The sequence below is a fragment of the Sprattus sprattus genome (genome assembly GCF_963457725.1).
Source record: "Sprattus sprattus genome assembly, chromosome: 20".
Classification (NCBI taxonomy): Eukaryota; Metazoa; Chordata; class Actinopteri; order Clupeiformes; family Clupeidae; genus Sprattus; species Sprattus sprattus.
Window position 1 is genome coordinate 23,722,390 of NC_137918.1, and position 19,825 is coordinate 23,742,214.

Consider the following 19,825-nt stretch of genomic DNA (forward strand, 5'->3'; position numbering starts at 1 on the left):
ACAGGCATCCGTCTCACAGATCTCCTGCCTGCAAGGAGGTTTTTAGAGATAGTGTCATGTGTGTAAGCCAGAAAACGGAGAGGGAGTGTGTATCCTTAAACCACATGAGACCCAAACAGCACATCTTATGTCCCACATCCCTCTGTTCGTCTCAGCTCACGCTGTGGTTGGGACAGCGTTCTTCTGAAATCTAAGACTAAAAGTGTGTCACCTTATCTCGCTTACTCTTAAAACACTCCACCAAATTACAATCCCCAAGCATTTCTGATGGTTGCTCTCGGATACGTGAGCTCTCCATAGACAGTTCAATACTAAACAGCTCATTCGAAACATGACCCTTAACCACAGCTTTAGAACAGCAAAAAGACACTTTTGAAGAAAATTATACTTTTGCAGCTATATTCACATGGTGTGCTGCTGTTGCTACTAATTAGTGTTGCCACCTGAGCCTAGAGAGGAGCAGATAGCAGTAGTGGTGACTTCGGCCTGTAGATAAGTGAAGACATTATTTCTCTTTCGCTGCTCATTTAACATACACTTAATGGTAGATTCATCCTTCATATATTCAGGGGAAAGATTCATCATGTTTTGAATCATATGAAAGGTATATGCTTCAAAAATATGTAGTAAGCAAAATCCTGTGTTATTTATTCATTTGAAGTTCCTTTGTGGTCTTTTGATGTTGTGGCTGATGCCAAATACAAGAATACAATCTCAAAAGTATACAGTATCTATATTATGAAGGTTGTATACAAGCTTATACCTTTCCTGTGTAAAGCGGGTTGATAAAATATCCTCTATTGGGTCAATAAGCCACATAACAAGCTATTGTTCCGTACTCACGGTGAGCTGTTAAACACGATACAAAACAGAACACGGCATAGGCACTGTTGTTTCTGGGACAACTGTATTCACTAAAGGAGGCTTCAGTTATTAGTAGATAAAATCACATCATATTAATGGCAACACCACATCCCGAACCATGAGTACATTATTTACCATGCAAGTGTCTTCCACTGGTGACTAAAATACTTTACTCTAATGTGATCGCAGTAGACTATGCTCGCTTTTGCTTTGCTACCAAGCAGTGGTCTCTACCCAGCACTGTCACAATTTAAGTTCACATTTACATTTTAGTGAGTATATTAGCTGCTGAAAAGAAATATGAAATGCTACTTTGCTGAGGATTCTCTTGTAATGAATATTTTGGTGGCCCCTACAAAAATACATTTGAGGAAGTTTAAACCGTTGGCAGGCCACATTTGTTCTGAAAAATAGTTGTACACTTGCAGGCAGGGCAAGTACCTTTACCAGAAAAATGTATTAATCGGAGAGTAGAATGGGCCAACTGTAAACCTGACGGTTGGCTTTCAACCGATAGGCCCATTTGGACTCTACCCGGCAGTGGCCTCTACCCAGCAGTGGACTCTACCCGGCAGTGGCCTCTACCCAGCAGTGGACTCTACCCGGCAGTGGCCTCTACCCGGCAGTGGCCTCTACCCAGCAATGGACTTTGCCGAGCAATGGACTCTACCCGGCAATGGACTCTACCCAGCACTGGCCTCTACCCAGCAATGGACTTTGCCGAGCAGTAAAACCAAACACCAACACCACAACATCATGTCAGGCTCATGATCACTGAAGTCCTCCATGTTGTTGCATCAGCTGATATTATCTGGCTGCAGTGTTAAACTGAATGCACACTTCAACCAGAACAAACATGAGATTAACAGCTCACTCCACAAAAGGTACAGCTCACATCGCTGTCTGCATATAGACGTGCACATAGTGGTGTACTGTTATGGGGTGTTAAACTGTCCAAAATGCATTTAAGTATATGGCACACCTATACACTGGTTTTCTTTTTTGTAACAGTCACAAAATGGATAAACTCACTGTCCTATCAAGTGAAGGACTAAACATCTGCGTCCTGGTCCATACCATCGGTTACTGTTGTCTTTAACAAACATTCAAATCAAAATGGTTATTACACTTTATTACATGCTTTTACATCTCAGAGCATCACAGCTTTTTTTTAACTTAGGAAATGTTATCTAGCTGGAGGACCTAGCACTTGTGGTCTTCTGACAGTCGAACAGCAGCAGTGATAACGATTATGAAGTGAATTATGACGGTTCTATGTCAGGAAGAAAATCTGCGGCCTTCTTATGAATTCCATATGATAATTTTCATAATGAAATAAACTGAAAAAATATAAATGTAACATGGAAGAATCTCAAACATTTAGCTAAATTAGAATTTATATAGAAAATAAGTTTATCCGTAAGTTATGGACACACGGAGAAATAACAAGATATGTCCGTTCGATTTATGAAACAAGGAGCCAAAACTTAACACGTTGCATTTACATTTTAGTGAGTATATAACTGCTGAAAAGAAGTATGAAATGCTACTTTGCTAAGGATTCTCATGGAATGCATATTTTGGTGGCTCTTACAAAAATACATTTGAGGAAGTTTAAAGCCACATTTTTGTTCTGAAAAATAGTTGGACACTCGCGGGCAGGGCAAGTACCTTTACCAGAATAATGGCCATTGCCAGAAATATGTATTAATTGAGGAGTAGTTTCAAACAATAGGCCCATTTGGACATGGACAAAATGAAGGTTAACAAAAGATTCTGCCTCGTGAATGTCAATGGCCCCAAAAGGAAAGTTTATAGTGGATACAGTTGATAGATTGCGTACTGTTAGACTTCATTATGCTTCATACATTACAATTCAAAGTGTGCAAATCTCTTTGTAAAATAACTCCTCTCTCTCTTTATTTAAGTGAGTAATCCTTTAACTGCAAAATGAAAAGAAACATACTTCTTAAAAATAATATAGTGCTTTTATAAAAACAGGAGTATTTCAGTCCGTTTTTTAGTCCATTCTCTTTCCGTAGCAGTGTATTCATACTGCACTTTAAGATTTAGTAAAAAAAAAAAACGAAGATCAGCCAGTCCGTTGCTTGCATTTTTGCTGTTAATACAAAACAATGTTGTTTTGACTTTTAAAATGACACTTGGTGTGTAATTCCATTTAACCCCTATGTGGGTAATCAATCTATCAAAAGTATTTGAATCATGAGCCGTGGACTGTGTCATGAACCGTGGACTGAAAATTAAAATGAATAAAATGTCTGTGTTGATGCATTGTTACAGATAAATTATAACTGTCAATCTCTCTCCGATATGATAGGATTGTGGAGTTCAGTGAACACAAAACCATGTACATTTTCTTCTCAGTAAAGCTAGTTCTTCACGTTCATCTGGAAATCCACTGATTTAGGGTCTGTAGACACACAGCTGTAGCACTCTAAACATGCCTGAGTCCAGTGGTGTAGTGGTCCTTGGAGAAGTGGGTATACTCTTAATTTTTTTAAGCAGCCCATACTGCATAGGATAAACGCCCTGTTTTGAGAAGTGGGTATACTCAATGCTGACTGTAAAATAAGTGGGTATACTCCGTATACCTGCATATACCCTGGACTACACCACTGCCTGAGTCTGAGAGTGCCATCTCCCTGAGGTCAGACCGTATGAGGCCAGGGGTTAGGAGGTCTTGCAGGCGTCAAAGCTGAAGAGACGACGGCGCGACTGCTTCTTGGCCTGGTTGACTGCCGTCCTCACGGCACACTCAAACACCTGCTGGACACCTCGGTTGCTGAGAGCAGAGCACTCCAGGTATCCCCTGGCGCGGATGTCCTGGGCCAGACGCTTCCCATCTGCTGCCGAGAAACAGTTGCCACGGTGGGGGCCCATGTCACGCTGGTCTGTCTGTGTGGCCACTACAAGCACTGGGACCCGGGGAAGGTGCTCTCGGACCTCCGCTATCCACTTCTGCCGTAGGCTGGCAAAAGATGGCGGCTTGGCCACCGAGTAACAAAGAAGGACCACATCTGCCTGTTGGTAAGACATAGGTCGTACGTGCCGAAAGGTGTCGTTCCCAGCCGTGTCCCACAATCCCAAATTGATCGGAACGCCGTCCATGAACACCTCCACTCCCGTGTTGTCGTAGATGGTGGGCTTGTACAGTTCTGGAAACGTGTCAGAGGTGAAGCGGACTAGCAGGGCAGTCTTCCCAACGGCACTGTCCCCTACCAGAACACACTTAATGGAGTTCATGATGCACACACACACCAAGAAATAACTAGTCACGCCGCCGCCGTGGTCTTTAGTTTTGGGGTGAGCGCTGGATGAGAACTCAGAGGTGGTAAGAAACACTGCACATGATGGACACTGCTTTGTCCAACTCTCATCTGTTCAAGTTGGCAATAATCTTCAAATCAAAGAGCAGACCTCCACCTTGGCCCTCGCCGTGTCTTCCTTATGTTCTATACAGTATAGGTCGTTTCGCCATCTTGCTTCACATAACTAACACCTGGAGAACATGAGAGAGTGAGACATGGGGAGAATATGTAGACGCATATGTAGACTGTTTAAAAAGATGAAAAACATCAAAGAAACACAATCAGTGAACAAAATCTGGTATTTCTGGAATCTACAGGGACCTTACGCATACAAAACAACAGATGTCTTCAGCCGTTAAACTGTGAACGACCACAAAACACTGATATGTAAAAAGGTAGCATTGCTTTGCGAAAATGCCTGTAGTCATAATCTCATAACGTTAGAAATATTTAGGGCTTCTAGTGCATAGAAGAAATTAGTTTTATTTTTGTCTTTAAGAGGAGTTGTTTCACAACCCTGTTTGGAGAATTTGTTCAGGAAATTGAGGGTTGAGCTCCTACGTTTAAGGCTATAGCATTCAAATTCTTAGGTTGCTTAGAGTTAGATAATGGTTTGAGTGTCTTGTCTTCTTGTCCTTGACTATCGACGGACATGAGAAGGGAGATGATGGATGGAATAGCATAGTAAAATAATCAGAATAGGCTTCAGGGACGAAATAGCCACCCAAGAGCCTCCACAAACTTAAAGAACCTTGAATCAATTTCATTTTAACGAGGTATCCAATAATAAAAGTTCCACGGATGATTGTCGAATGTTTTTTGGAGTATGTCTTAAATACCTTATTCTCATTTCACTTCATCTTTTACCATGAGACATTATCACGCATAGTCCTTCCTAGAAATGTCTTCTAAGATTCCACCTGGGCCTAAAGGCCAAACACGCATTTCGAAATTATATCGAGTAGGCTAGACTATGTTCATGAGTAGATTCGGGAATGTGTATTTCGAACTGTTACAAATTAAACCCTAACCTAGTTAAATATGAGTAAAGCATAAAACAATATAACAATTCAAATTTGTCTTACCACTGGAGTGCTCGATGACAAATTGCTTGGGAAACAGATAGATGAAATTATGATTTTCATCGAAGCACATTTAGGTGTAGGTCAGCCTGTTGACCTCCGTTGAAAGTAAAGCAAAACTTAAAAGGAAACTTCTGATTCAATTACCCGAATCTAAAAACTGCTGAAATGATGTAGCCTAGGCTTCAGCTACACAGCCAATAAGGGACTTAGTATGCATCACATCCATCTGTGATGTAAAGGAAGTATTTTTTCTTCAGTAAATTTGTGCGCATCCGTTGGGGCGTGTGCTTTTGAAGCGGAGGTGTTTTTTTTTTTTTTTTTAATCTGTAGACTTCTCTTACACGTGTTGTTCAGCTATATCCTAAATTATCATGAAATGACATGAATGGCACAAATTATAATTAAAAAACTGCCTGCCATGGCTTAAGGAAACAGGCAAATAGGCCTCAGTAGGCCTGAGTTAATATCTGAGCAACGTAAAACACTAAACGCTAAAAGTAAAAGCGATGGGACCTCAATAGCGTAAATAGAAGAAAATAAGACAATATGTCATACATTTCTGGCAAATGTTATTCACAGTATGGCCCTCTTGAGAAGTCCTGCAGAAAATTGCATTCCCTACTGCCCTCTCCTGGCGCGTGATAATATGACAATTTGAAGTCGTCTCTTCACCGCGCGCCACTGCTCCGCTTTCATTTCATTGCAGAGATCGTGACCTTTTCGTGGCGAAACTCGATAGCCGCGCGTGTGTTAGTCACTGATTCCAGTAAGTTACTCACTTCCATCACAACAGGTAAACACCGCGTAGTTATAGTCAATGATATGCTTCAATACAATAGAAATCCATTAGAAAAACGGACCGGTGGCAAGACTATACATTGGACAACAAGACTATACAAAGAAGACAAACTAAAATAAATCCCCATAAAGACAATACAAAATTTATTTTCAAATTGGTTAAAACACCTCGTTTGTTTGTTTGTTAAAAATCAACTTATTCTGCCTTGAATACATGAGTATAAAAACCGGAAAGGGAAAAGAAATATTTACAATTGGGCTAACACTTTCATTAAAACTGAAATTAAATTCAAATAAATCCCAAATCTAAAAATTCACTTGAGGTTTAACAATGGATCAGTTATAAAATACAGTCAACCCTCAACTAAAGCTTTAACAGGCATTGCCAAGCTATCTTTAAAGTTTGCCAAAGTGAGAAGAACGTCCCATTATACATATTATCTCTCTTACTCAGACACACAAAATAAAACAAATACAGCAAATATTTCTGTACACAACAAATGTGCCCTGAGAGAGTCGCTATCAAATGCTGTCTTAAAAGATTTCAAGGATGTGCACAGCTAAACAGCCTTTCATATTCACAGCAGTAGAACACAATCATAGTTCTGTGATGGCAGAATTAAGATTAACATGGTGCGAAAAAATTACACCAACCAAAATATTTTACAAGTTCATCTACTTCCTAGTACCAATCCACTGTCATCCAAAAAATGTCTGGTGTACTGAGCACTGAAGAGTGAGGAAAAGCGGGCAAGGAGTTTAAAAGGATCCCTTTCACACAGGATGTCGGCAGTTGGCCACCCTTTAGAGAGAATAAGACTTGAGATCACAGCAGCTCCAGCAGCCATCTTGGTGTTGGAAGAGAGGCACTGCAGAGACCCGGTGGAGGAGGCTGGCTGGGTGGGTGGGTATCCCGTAGCAGCCACCGCAGTCATTCATGCTTTTGCCTCCTTTTGAAGTGACACAAGCACTAAACCGACATTTGGCTCAGTAAACCTGGGGGGGGGGGGGGGGGGGGAGAGAGAGAGCATACAAAAGTGACTCAAGGGTAAAGGTATCTTACTTTACAGTTCTAAAACTATGTTGAAGTTGTGTATGTGCTTGTGAGGGGATGGAGTCATTACTCATAATGCTTGCTGTTGAGATAGTCGATGACAGCTGGCCTAATTCTGGCCACTCCCCCTTGGCTGCGGTTTCCTCTTCCTGTGATGACTGACAGCTGAGGTCGGCACAGACCCTGCTTGTACTCTTAGCAAACACACACACAGCATTTAAATTCAGAACAACAGATTTACAAAAAAAGAGACAAATTTACCTGAAAACCTCAATAATTGCAGTTCCAAACAGGGTTCACATGCCAACACAGTCTGCGGATAACGCTAACGTGATGTGGTGATCAGTCTTTTGGTTGTGAATATCATGGTCACCTTTGACAACTGGTCTTATGTCAAGAGAAGACGTGCTGCACATGTGAGCTTTAAAGTAACAGTATGCAACAATTATACTTCAGGATTAGGGTTAGGATAAGCAGTTTTACCTTAAAATAACAGCTTGAAAAAAATTGGGGCGCTACAATGACTTTTAATATGATGAATCGTCTCCGTGCCACTGCCATACCAGGGTCAGTAGGCATATTACTGCTAAATGTAGGTTTGCCTGAATTTGCCCCGTTTCTACTGTCTGCCGAACTAGTAAGTAGCTTATTTGCCGTCTTGCTTTGTCTTGTGTTGCACTTGCTTGATGTTTTACTGTGTAAGGACAGTTGTTGACTAATTAGTTTGTCATAATGTCAAAGTCAGCACATTTCAAGAGATTTCATCACAACCTTTCACTGCCTCGTATCAAATACCAAGTGCCTTCTCAACTGTCTAAGAGAGTGTAGCGCCACCCCTTGGTGTATGCACGCACCTGCGCTCTTCTCTTTGAGGATCCGCTGGAGATGTTCTATGGCCTCGGTGACATGCAGGCCATGGAGGTCTAGAACATTCTGCGGCAGAAGTGAGGAATTCACTCGCTCAAAGATGCACAGCGCAGCTCGATGGTTTGCCTCTCGCATCTTCTGACCATGTAAATGACCCTGCACAAAAATATGTATGAACACACACACACACACACACACACACACACACACACACACACACACAAACACACTTATCTTATTCCTGTTGGCTAAACATGCATGTCACTATGGCACAAATGGCTTATCTAGTGAATCAGGTCATATCATTGTCGTCCATTGGTGTCTGTACATGATTTTTTTCCATAAATGGGTGTCTGACTCCTGATGTAGTTTTTTCCCTATTACGACATGCATTTAATATCGGCCATTTTGCAAGCTCGAGCAATAACAAGAAAACTGTGAAGAAACATTACACAAAATGGTCGCCATGAACCCAAATAACATCACCTGTCACTTATTTTGTTGAAGTAGGAACAAACTGGGAACCAAACATAAAAGTGGCAAGTTGCCAAGGGGACACTGTTCCTTAATGATAGGCCACGCTCAATGTGATATAAGAAAATGGGAGGTGAACTATTTGGGAGAGTCTATAAGACTATAATAACTCTTATAAAACAATTGGGTTCTAACGCGTTATTGAGCTGTTTCTGATTGGACGAGAGACGTTCCATGCCATGGATTATCCAAGAACAACCCAACAGGGACTTTTCACGGCTAATAATAAATCACTCTGCGATGAAACATTCGCATTCACATTGATGATAAACGTTAATTCAAAATTCTTAAAATTCCATACCAAGACATTGACAAGGGAACTATTTTTTGTTGCGGAGAAACAATGGCAAAATCAACGTGATTAAATGTGAATTGGTTGACTATAGCACTCGTGGGAGTGGGGTAGGAAAGGGATAATCCCGTGGTGGTGTTCCGTCGTAGCCGAACCGGAGGCAACAACACACGTGGGATTATCCCTTACCTACCCCACTCCCACGAGTGCTATATTGCTTAATTATACTTCCTTGTGCAGCTGCAAAGTAACATCAGACTCTCTATGGATAGCTTCCCTTTGTTTTTTATCTCCGAACTCAGAATCTTCTTGAAGAAACTTTATTTTATTATTAGTTCAACAAATTATCCCACAATACTCCCTCTCTTTCTTTCTTTCAGTGCGTGTTTTGCTCATGTGTGATGGTTCATGTGTCCGTGCGTGTATCTTACCTGTTGAGCGTAGAAGCTGGCCACTTGTTTCTTGTCACGCCTGTAAGCTTCCGCTGCTTTGCTGAAGCATTCCTGCTGTTTCGTCCTCTGCAGGTTGGCCTCTGCTCGGAAGTCCTGATACTCAGGATCGTCTGTGTCCTGGAACATCAGCTCAGTCTCCTTCTGTTTATTTGTCTGTAACTGAACACACGTAGACACACACAAACATGGAGAGAGAAAGAGAGAGAGAGAGGAGGAAACATCAAGAAAATAATTAGCGAAGACTAAAAAAAAATGAAACGCCATGAGGGAAACTGAATAAGCGACCAACCCTTTCCTTGCTGGGTGTTCTCTGTGTGTGAGAGTGGTTGTGTTGGGGGGCGGAGTCTGTTGCCACAACGTTTTTGACAGGCCCCACATCCAGGAGAGAGTGCAGGAACTTCTCTGTCTGTTCCAGGCTGAAACTGTAGCAGACAGCAGCGTGAGTCAGAGAACATTTGAACAGGACAGATTCGAACAAAAGAAATACATCTGCGTTTCCTAAGCGCGTCCTCACCGCGTCCTAATGGCGGACGCAATAGACTCTCGTTATACCTTTAACCTTCAACGGAGACTTCTACAGTCCTTATTGTACATCCATTCCCCACATAACTCTCTGAACTGGTTAACCCTGGCTGGCATGTGCGAAAGCACACCTTTGCTGAGGTCACGGCAAACATGGCATCACGGCATTCATTAACTCATCATACCGTTCATACCTCTGTTTTAATTTACACATATTGTGCCGTCATATCACTGTTATGTAGCGCCAATTAGGGTGGGTTCAGTTACCTGTTAAACGGGTTAGGGTGGTAGTAGTAAGGGAGCTTCTGTGCGGAGAACTTCTTGGGTGAGAGGTTGTTGGTGAGCTACATATGTATGCTCTTCTCTATTTCCCTCAGAAGAGTGAGGATAATACTTATGTGCTGTCTTAGTGTAGGGACATAGTGCACTGCACTATTGACTGTACCTATCAGTTGTTTGTAAATATTTTTGGTTTCAATTTATATAATTACTCTTTTTGTTTATTTTTTACTTCTTGAAAGACTCTCGACACAGTTACCCTGACAACATGTTTGATTGGATAAGGTCAAAGGTCAAAAGTTTGACAACACATAACAGTCATGTGAAGAGGACAGACTTACTCTGTGAACAGTATTGAAGAACAAACAAACACACACTGTGACTACCTGTGAACGAGGGACAACAATAGGCTCCTGCTTTGGAGGCTAACTCTTGCTCATTGAGTTTAACGCAGACCTACTAGGGGTGTATTTACACTTACTGCCAGAACAGAGGGGCATTTTACATTGTTGTAGTTGCTTGTTGTTGTATTATTTGTTTGATTATTTGATATGTTGTATGAATTAACCTTAAGCCTTAATAGATCTCCCTACTCACTAAGATCAAATATAGGACCTGGATATAAGCATTGATTTTGTGATGTTAAAGTGTGACAGAGACAAATGCTTCTAGATGGCAGTGGAGATAGTAAACTGGTAGTGATGTCATGGAACACTGGGACTTGGGTCTTACTTGTAATCTCTGAAGATGTCTTTGAGGAAGAGTCTGTCGATGGTGGGGAAGAGAGAGAAGATCTGCTTCTCCTTTAACATGGCAGCCCCATCTTTCAGCTCTGGGTCCCAGCCGCGATATCTAGACTGTATATACACACATACACACACACACACTTCTCACTTACAAAACTCACATATTTCACACAATTCTTGGGCTCATCAGAGTGTGTGTGTGTGTGTGTGTGTGTGTGTGTGTGTGTGTGTGTGTGTGTGTGAGAGAGTGAGCGTGCATGTGTGTGTGTGTGTGTGCGTCTGTGTTTGGGAGGGGGTGTGTTCAGTGGGTAAGTATATGTGCTACCTTTTCTATGTCTTGCAGTGCCTGTTCTTCTTACACGATGTTTGGGCTCATCAGTGTGTGTGTGTGTGTGTGTGTGTGTGTGTGTGTGTGTGTGTGTGTGTGTGTGTGTGTGTGTGTGTGTGTGTGTGCTACCTTTTCTATGTCTTGCAGTGCCTGTTCTTCTTACACGATGTTTGGGCTCATCAGTGTGTGTGTGTGTGTGTGTGTGTGTGTGTGTGTGTGTGTGTGTGTGTGCTACCTTTTCTATGTCTTGCAGTGCCTGTTCTTCTTACACGATGTTTGGGCTCATCAGTGTGTGTGTGTGTGTGTGTGTGTGTGTGTGTGTGTGTGTGTGTGTGTGTGTGTGCTACCTTTTCTATGTCTTGCAGTGCCTGTTCTTCTTACATGATGTTTGGGCTCATCAGTGTGTGTGTGTGTGTGTGTGTGTGTGTGTGTGTGTGTGTGTGCTACCTTTTCTATGTCTTGCAGTGCCTGTTCTTCTGACATGATGTCCCTTAGAGACACGTACGGCTGGCCCAGAGTCCTGTAATCCATCACTGGAGTGTCATCAGCGTAATCTGACTCCGCCCCAAGAGAGGCATAGCCGTCTGCACCAATCAGAAAGTGAGCTTTACTCCGGTCATGTGGCCTGGACATACCAGGCTGTGATTCGCCCCAGTGGACTGAGCCTGTGTTTCCAAAGAAGTGTGGACAGAAAGTCCGATGACCCATAAATGACCAGGTGATAACATGACAGATGTTGTCAATTTCATAAGCAGTATTTTCACCATGTCTGTTTGAGAAAGTGTTTGTGTGTGTGTGTGTGTGTGTGTGTGTGTGTGTGTGTGTGTGTGTGTGTGTGTGAGCATGTACTTACTCTCCTGTAGTAGGTGGTAGGACAGTGCAGCTTGTCTCTGCTTCTCCTGTAAAGATAGAGTAAAGATGAATACTATCAGGGTGTGTCTGCGTGTGTCTGCGTGTGTCTGCGCGTGTCTGCGCGTGTCTGCGCGTGTCTGCGCGCGTCTGCGTGCGTCTGCGTGTGTCTGCGTGTGTCTGCGTGTGTCTGCGTGTGTCTGCGTGTGTCTGCGCACACACGTGTGAGGCCTCTGGCTCACCTGGATGGTTTCTTTCCATTTTTGATGCAGGAGTCGAGCCAGGTTCAGGTCCATCTTAAGATAACAGTCATCTGAGAACGTGTCTTAGGAAGAGAGAAAGAACTGAACTGCATTGAGTGGAACACCTTGTGTTTGTGTCTATGTGATAGCGTGGGTGTGAGTGAGGGGGACGTGTGTATACCTGGGTCGGCGCCGACAGGGCCAAACAGCTCAGTGAGTTGCAGTGCCAGCTCCGTGGGCAGTCGGAGTTCCAGGCTCTGGATGTCCAGTGGGTTGGACGCCTTTGTTTTCTCCTTTCGTCTTTCCCTCTCTTTCTCACGCTTGTCTCTTTCCTTCTCATCCTCCTCTTTTTTCACCAACTCCTCCAGCTGATTTAGAATGGACTGAGTGACAGCGTCCACTTCCTCTAGTCTTCCCCTCGCGTCCTCCTCTCCGTCCCGCTCGACTTGTCCATCGTTGCCTTTCTGCAGTCCTACTGCCCACTCAGATTGCTCCGCGCAAGCATCCATGAGCAGGCGTGTCCCAGTGCCAGTGTGTTCAATAACAGCTGCAAGAGACACATTTGTTTACGTTACACATTCCTCTTAAAGTGACAGGCTCACATTACTTTACATTACACATTCCTCTTAAGGTGACAAGATCACATTACTTTACATTACACATTCTTCTTAAAGTGACAGTTTCACAATACTTTACATTACACATTCCTCTTAAGGTGACAGGCTCACATTACTTTACATTACACATTCCTCTTAAGGTGACAGGCTCACATTACTTTACATTACACATTCCTCTTAAAGTGACAGGCTCACATTACTTTACATTACACATTCCTCTTAAGGTGACAGGCTCACATTACTTTACATTACACATTCCTCTTAAGGTGACAGGCTCACATTACTTTACATTACACATTCCTCTTAAAGTAACAGGCTCACATTACTTTACATTAGACATTCCTCTTAAAGTAACAGGCTCACATTACTTTACATTAGACATTCCTCTTAAAGTGACAGTTTCACATTACTTTTGCTCTGGCTCTCTGAAGTCCCCTCCTGCTGTGAAGCCTCTTGTGACTGGCTGGTCATGGTGGCTTGGGAGGTTGGTTCCTGTGCAGACTGCTCTCGTTGGCTTTCAGACTCCTGCCTGAGCTGAGAATGGTCTTCAGCGTCCTCATGTGTGCCCTCCGAAGCCTTGCCTGACCTGCTGACCTTCACGTCTCCTGGGTCACAGCCGCTGACGTCTGGTTCTGTGTCTTCTCTCGTGCTTTCTGCGATTCCGATCCCAACAGCTTCAGCCTCCCCTCCTTCTCGGTCCTTCATCTCCTCTCTCTTGGTCCCCTCCTCTTCATCATCTCCCTCACCCCCCTCGCACTCATCCTGAAGCTCAAACTCATCCTCATCCTCCGTTTCGTCCCCCTCCTTGTCTTCACGGCTCATCTCCTCTCCCGAATCCAGGAGCAGGTTGGTGGTCCACTCCACGTCCTGCTGGCACTTGTCATAAAGGTCCTTCAGCGTCTCCACGGCGACCCCTTTGAAGTGGCGAATGAGAATGCTCAGGTCTGCGTCTTCCGTCCTGGCTTCCATGAGCTCCTCCTCCTCCACCTGGGCCCCTTTCTCGTGCGTGGCACGCCGGACAGGACACGCGCTCGGCGCTTCGGAGACGGCGGGAACGAAGTGTGTCGCGTTTCCCGTCAGGACTTTCTCACCGACGCCTTCCCACAAGCCCTCGTGCTCCATACGCCAGAGGAGGGCCAGGTCACATGACTCGGTCTGCGTGGAGATGCCGCGTGATGAAACCGTCTCTGTGGACACGTCCTGAGTGTGGCGCTCCGGCTGTGGCGGTGATTCTGGTTGGAGGTGGTGGGGGGAGACTGAAGGAGGAGGGGCCTGCTTGGTGAACGTAAGAGCGAGTCGGCAGGGTTTCACCGCCCGCCGGCTCAGCCTCCTCTTTTCCGAGACATGAAAGCTGTCTGCTCCTTCTCTATCCTCTCCTCTATCCTCTCCTCCCTCCTCTCCTCTATTCTCTCCTCTATCCTCTCCTCCTTCCTCTCCTCTGCCCTCGCTCTCCTTACCAGCCTTGCTTTCTTTCCTTCCCTCCCCCTCTCTCTCTCTGTCCTTATTCATCTCTTCTTCTTCTTTGCTACTTTCTTCCCCACTGTCCTCCTCTCCGTCTGTGTCTTTTTCTCTGCTAGAGACGGGGACATGTGTACTGTCCTCTGTCAGGCTGCTGGGGGACCCGGGCTGGGTGTCGGGCCCTGAGCTGGAGCTGGAGCTTGAGCTGCTCTCCTCCTCCTCCTCCTCCTCGCTGTCAGACAGCTCTATCTGGCCTCCAGCCTCCGTGTCTCCCTGGAGCAGATCCAGCAGCTTATGAAACTCGGTGAAATCTGGCCCGCCCCCACTCCGCTTCCCCTCGGTGCCGCCGACGCCGTCTCCCTGGTCTAGCGCCGCCTCCTTCTCCGCCCGCCTGCGGTTGCTAGCGCGTTGATCTTGAGGTTCCTGACTCTCACAGGGCCAGTCTCCGACAAACGCAAGCCGTGCTCTCTGGGCACCCTCGCCCTCGTCAGTCTCTCCATGTACCCCTGCTGCACTGCCCGTAGCCAACACCTCTCTGTTATCGCCCGGGCCACTACTCTCCTCTACACTGGCCTGTGTGGGGGCTGTGCTCTGTTGCTCATCAGGCTGGGGCCCTCCTGGATGTCTGGCTCTCTCCCTCGACCTCCTCTCCCTCTGGGCGATGGACTGAGAAGAGAATAACACAGGGGGTTCCTCAGACCTCTCCCTCTGAGCGATAGACTGGGAGAATAACACAGGGGGTTCCTCAGACCTCTCCCTCTGAGCGATAGACTGGGAGAATAACACAGGGGGTTCCACAGGCTTCTCCCTCTGAGCGTTAGTCTGGGAGAATAACACAGGGGGTTCCACAGGCCTCTCCCTCTGAGCGATAGACTGGGAGAATAACACAGGGGGTTCCACACGCTGTAACTGTTCTTCCACTTCCTGTGGATCCTGGTAGAGATCCACACAGTCCAGGAGCTCCGGTGGCTGCCCCACAAAGACACCTAACCCCACAGGCATGGAAGACACATCGGGGAGAGAAACAGGAGGAGGGGGTCCCAGCAGGTCAGGTCGTGGAAGGTCAGAGGTCACAGGAAGTCTGAAGAAACAGAAACACTTACTGGACACCTTCCTCATGTATGGTTATTATTATTATTATTATATTATTATTATTATTATTATTATTATTATATATTATTATATGTTCCGACACCTTCCTCATGTATGGTTATTATTATACTATAGGTCTGATGAAGAGACTTGGCCTTCAAAAAAGAGGGCAATAATTAAACTTAACTTGAAGTTCATACTGAAGCTCAACAAATTACCTTTTGTGTACCACAATGAGACCATAACTAAATTTCATTCTGCTCCTCACAGTTAGTTCAAACAAATACTTGTGGCTTCTTCATCAATGCAGTCTGTAATTACTACTTAGAAATACAACCAGCAAGATTCCCGACATTTGCTTCCTTTGGCAAATCTAGGGGTAGAGAATGTGATCTATTTGTTGATCTATTTGTGGGGTTCTCACTCTGTGTGCAGGTCGGGCCGTCTCGAGCCCATGATGGAGTGGACGGAGACATGACGATCAAAGCCATCCAGCATCCGACGAATCTTCTCTCGAGTCACACCATGCTTTGTATGTCTGCAAGGGGAGAGGGAACATTCTGAAATGCTGTGTTGGTGGGGCGACGAGGGTAGTGTTAAGGGAAATTAGGGACTAGAGTCTTACTTCTCCAGTAAGTGGGGCTAGGAGGTTAGTGTTAAGGGAAATAAGGGATTAGAGTCTTACTTCTCCAGGTAGAGGGGCTATGAGGTTAGTGTTAAGGAAAATGAGGGAGTAGTCTTACTTCTCAAGTTAGTGGGGCTACGAGGTTAGTGTTAAGGGAAATAAGGGATTAGAGTCTTACTTCTCCAGGTAGAGGGGCTATGAGGTTAGTGTTAAGGAAAATGAGGGAGTAGTCTTACTTCTCAAGTTAGTGGGGCTACGAGGTTAGTGTTAAGGGAAATAAGGGATTAGAGTCTTACTTCTCCAGTAAGAGGGGCTATGTGGTTAATGTTAAGGGAAATAAGGGATTAGAGTCTTACTTCTCCAGTAAGAGGGGCTATGTGGTTAATGTTAAGGGAAATAAGGGATTATATTCTTACTTCTCCAGTTAGTGGGGCTATGTGGTTAGTGTTAAGGGAAATAAGGGATTAGAGTCTTACTTCTCCAGTTAGTGTGGCTATGTGGTTAGTGTTAAGGGAAGTGAGGGATTAGAGTCTTACTTCTCCAGTTAGAGGGGCTATGTGGTTAGTGTTAAGGGAAATAAATAACTAGAGACTTACTTCTCCAGTAAGTGGGGCTAGGAGGTTAATGTTAAGGGTAATGAGGGATTAGAGTCTTACTTCTCCAGTTAGTGGGACTACGAGGCTAGTGTTAAGGGAAATGAGGGATTAGAGTCTTACTTCTCCAGTTAGTGGGACTACGAGGCTAGTGTTAAGGGAAATAAGGGATTAGAGTCTTACTTCTCCAGTTAGTGGGACTACGAGGTTCGTGTTAAGGGTAATGAGGGATTAGAGTCTTACTTCTGCAGTTAGTGGGACTACGAGGTTAGTGTTAAGGGAAATGAGGGATTAGAGTCTTACTTCTCCAGTTAGTGGGACTACGAGGCTAGTGTTAAGGGAAATAAGGGATTAGAGTCTTACTTCTGCAGTTAGTGGGACTACGAGGCTAGTGTTAAGGTAAATAAGGGATTAGAGTCTTACTTCTCCAGTTAGTGGTGCTATGAGGCTAGTGTAAAGGGAAATGAGGGATTAGAGTCTTACTTCTCCAGTTAGTGGTGCTATGAGGCTAGTGTAAAGGGAAATGAGGGATTATAGTCTTACTTCTCCAGCTCCCTGGGCTTGAACTTCCACCATGTGTCTGGCTCTCGGAACACAACTTTGTATTTCAGCTTCAAGGCCTGACACAAATATAGCACTTAGAACAGATTTTAAAACATGACAGCACTTATGTAATAATAACAACACTGTCTGTGTGAGCGAGAAAGAGAGAGAGAAAGAGCTCACCATTGCCACATAGGGTCTCATCTCCCAACTCTGCATGTTGGTGTTATCAATAATGACAATGCCCTGACCCCTCTCCATAGCCTCTTTAGCTGTTACAAAAGAATTGTTGAAACATTACAGACAAAAGTTGTCATTGTAAGGACAGGTGTCGGGTTTCCTTTTGTATAATTGCAGGGCACAGTTGATTTCTGAATCATGTAGATAATAGAAATGTGAAATAGTGTTAAACCTATCAAAACCATTTTATCTGTTTTAAGTTATCCATTTCCATTTCCATTTCCATTATCCTGATGTTAACAGCAGATGCAAAAAAAGTTTTGTCCATCACTGAAAATCATCACTGAAAGTCATTGCATCTTGTCCACCTTGGTCTTATGGATGTGGTCGTAGTGTATTGATGTTTGGGCTTTTGTTTTAGGGGTACATTCATAGACTTTGGGGTTGGTACATCACACGTGTTGCATCCTGGGTCATATTTCAGTCTGGCGGCTGGTGCATGAGTTTAAAGCAGGGTTGTCATATGAGGGGGGGCCATGAGGGTGTACCTACTGAATGTATGGTGAATGTTTTCATACCTCTTTGCTGGTTCCACTCATGTGCTGTTGACAGCTCAGATGGATTGTAGCGGTACTCTCCCTGGCGACAGAAATATCCATCTGTGCTTAAAGACACGCCCCCAGGGTTGTGGTCTAACATTGCCCTAGGCATAAAAACACAACTGTTGCACTTAACAAGTCACACAATGAGATAAAAAGTGATTCTTTGCTCGTATGAAAGAACATACACACACACACCTGGCTAAAGATGATTTGCCTGATCCTGGAGCTCCCCTAAGCAGCACTAATACCCTGCCTTCGAAGCGGAGCCTTTGGTTGAAGGTGGGAGCTGTGGCGGGCTTGTTGCCATGGATGGGGGGTTGCTGTACGGCCCAAGAGGTGGGGATGGTCGCTGTAGGTTTTAGAGGGGCCTGGCTAACAGACCCATAGGTTGACAAGCGGGCAGCAAGGTTGGGGTTTAGCGCCACCGGCGTGATGAAGGACGGCCCCTCTGACCGCGGATGGAACTCTGGCGCTGTGATGTTCCAGGCGCCTCCCACTGCGCGGGGCTGCTGCTCATCTCTGCGATACGCCTGGAAGGCTGAACCACTGCCCCCTAGCCCAACAGACCCTCCAATCAGGTGACTGAAGTCGAGTCGATCACTCCGGTCCGCTGAAGCACCCCCACCAGCAAAGCTTAGCTCCCCCACGGGGGAATTCCCCCTGCTGTCCTGTCTCGGTTTGGGGCTGGAAGTCTGGTGCTGCCCAGATTCCACACTGGGGTTACCCTTCAAAGCTTGCCAAGCAGGGGGCTGAGGAGTGGGAAGAGACGACAGAGGCACAGAAGCAGCGAGAGGAGATGGTTCTGGCTGTGTGGAGTGTGTGAGTGTGTGTGGTGTGTGAACTGCTTGTGGACGGGATCCTGTTGCTTTGGCGTATGAGGGTACAGGAGGGGGAATGTCAGGTTTTAAGAGGGCTGCTGCAAACTCAAAACCCGAGACAGGGGGTGGTAAGGAGGGAACACCTTTAGCGGCATCAGAGAGCTCCAGGAGGGAGTCCATGGCATTCTCCACTGTGAGAGGAGGGGGTGAAGAAAGAAAGAGAGAGAGAGAGAGAGAGCCAGGAGAGAAGTAGAGACATTGTGAACTGTAAATTGCTGATATAACATGCCTATAAAATATGCTACATGGTTTACTCTGACCTTGTGCTTTATCATAACTACTTGATAGAGCATGGCAAGCAGGATTTCCTCAAACGTTAGCTATAGCCTAACACAGTCAACTCATCAGGTTACTTGTAACAGCAATTGCACGATTACTTGGATGACATGCTATCGTCAATCTGGATGAAGAGTAAGATTATCTTATGCTGTCTAATGGCCACAGTTATTGAAAATGAGCAAACAAGCAATGTACCTAGTTAGGTTTACAAACGGGCCAGTTCTATATATCGATCTTCCTGCAACTGTCACGAGGTTCCGTCAGAGACGTTTTAAGTCCTAAGGACTTTGGCTTCCCGTATCTGCACCACCCCCTTTCCAGTAGCCAATCAACCATAATCACTAAAGTTGACGATTGAGATGTTGCCTTCATTTATAACCAAACTTACTATTGAAATCACACTCCGTTAGGACCATGTGTATGACTTCGGGGTCCAAATGCGAAAACACCTCCTCCATGTTTCTCATGATGTGTTCCCTATCGGTGAATCCCACAGCACTGGAGTTAGGCATGCCATATGCAGAGTTACTTCTGTTTGGTTCACCGTGTAAGCAAGGTTCCCTGGCCCCGTAAACACGATTGTCCATGTTGCTCCAGGAGTCGTTTTGCTGTCCGGGAGCTCGCGCTGGACTCTGCCCATTTTTTCTCTTTTTAGGCATAGTGATAGGAGCCCCAGTTCGCCCTTCATCCACTCTCCACCGTACTTCCTGTTTACAA

At 44.9% G+C, this 19,825-nt stretch overlaps 2 protein-coding genes across 2 annotated transcripts; both read right to left on the minus strand.

The window, feature by feature from the left end:
- Positions 1–3,555: 3,555 nt before the first annotated feature.
- On the minus strand, positions 3,556–4,128 carry rhoh (ras homolog family member H; the record flags this gene model as incomplete). Its single annotated transcript, XM_080859638.1, has 1 exon — positions 3,556–4,128. The coding sequence occupies one exon, from the start codon at positions 4,126–4,128 to the stop codon at positions 3,556–3,558; it is 573 nt and encodes a 190-aa protein (XP_080715764.1).
- Positions 4,129–6,197: 2,069 nt separating this feature from the next.
- Positions 6,198–19,795, minus strand: n4bp2 (NEDD4 binding protein 2). The gene is made up of 17 exons (XM_080859504.1): positions 19,497–19,795; positions 18,147–18,960; positions 17,928–18,052; positions 17,353–17,441; positions 17,170–17,246; positions 15,833–15,946; positions 13,269–15,397; positions 12,423–12,788; positions 12,242–12,324; positions 12,004–12,049; positions 11,598–11,815; positions 10,809–10,933; positions 9,565–9,697; positions 9,255–9,434; positions 7,985–8,153; positions 7,201–7,324; positions 6,198–7,072 (listed from the first exon to the last, which is right to left on the minus strand). The coding sequence occupies exons 1-17, from the start codon at positions 19,765–19,767 to the stop codon at positions 7,012–7,014; spliced, it is 5,124 nt and encodes a 1,707-aa protein (XP_080715630.1). The 5' UTR covers positions 19,768–19,795; the 3' UTR covers positions 6,198–7,011.
- Positions 19,796–19,825: the final 30 nt, after the last annotated feature.

Bases quoted from the DNA above. Each gene is read 5' to 3' on its own strand.
- n4bp2 (XM_080859504.1), bottom strand. From the start codon at position 19,767: ATGCCTAAAAAGAGAAAAAATGGGCAGAGTCCAGCGCGAGCTCCCGGA. The intron at 12,050-12,241 runs GTGAGCCAGAGG...CTATCTTTACAG, and splicing joins AATGGAAAGAAACCATCCAG to GAGAAGCAGAGACAAGCTGC. The intron at 9,435-9,564 runs GTTGGTCGCTTA...ACGTGTGTTCAG, and splicing joins GAACACCCAGCAAGGAAAGG to TTACAGACAAATAAACAGAA.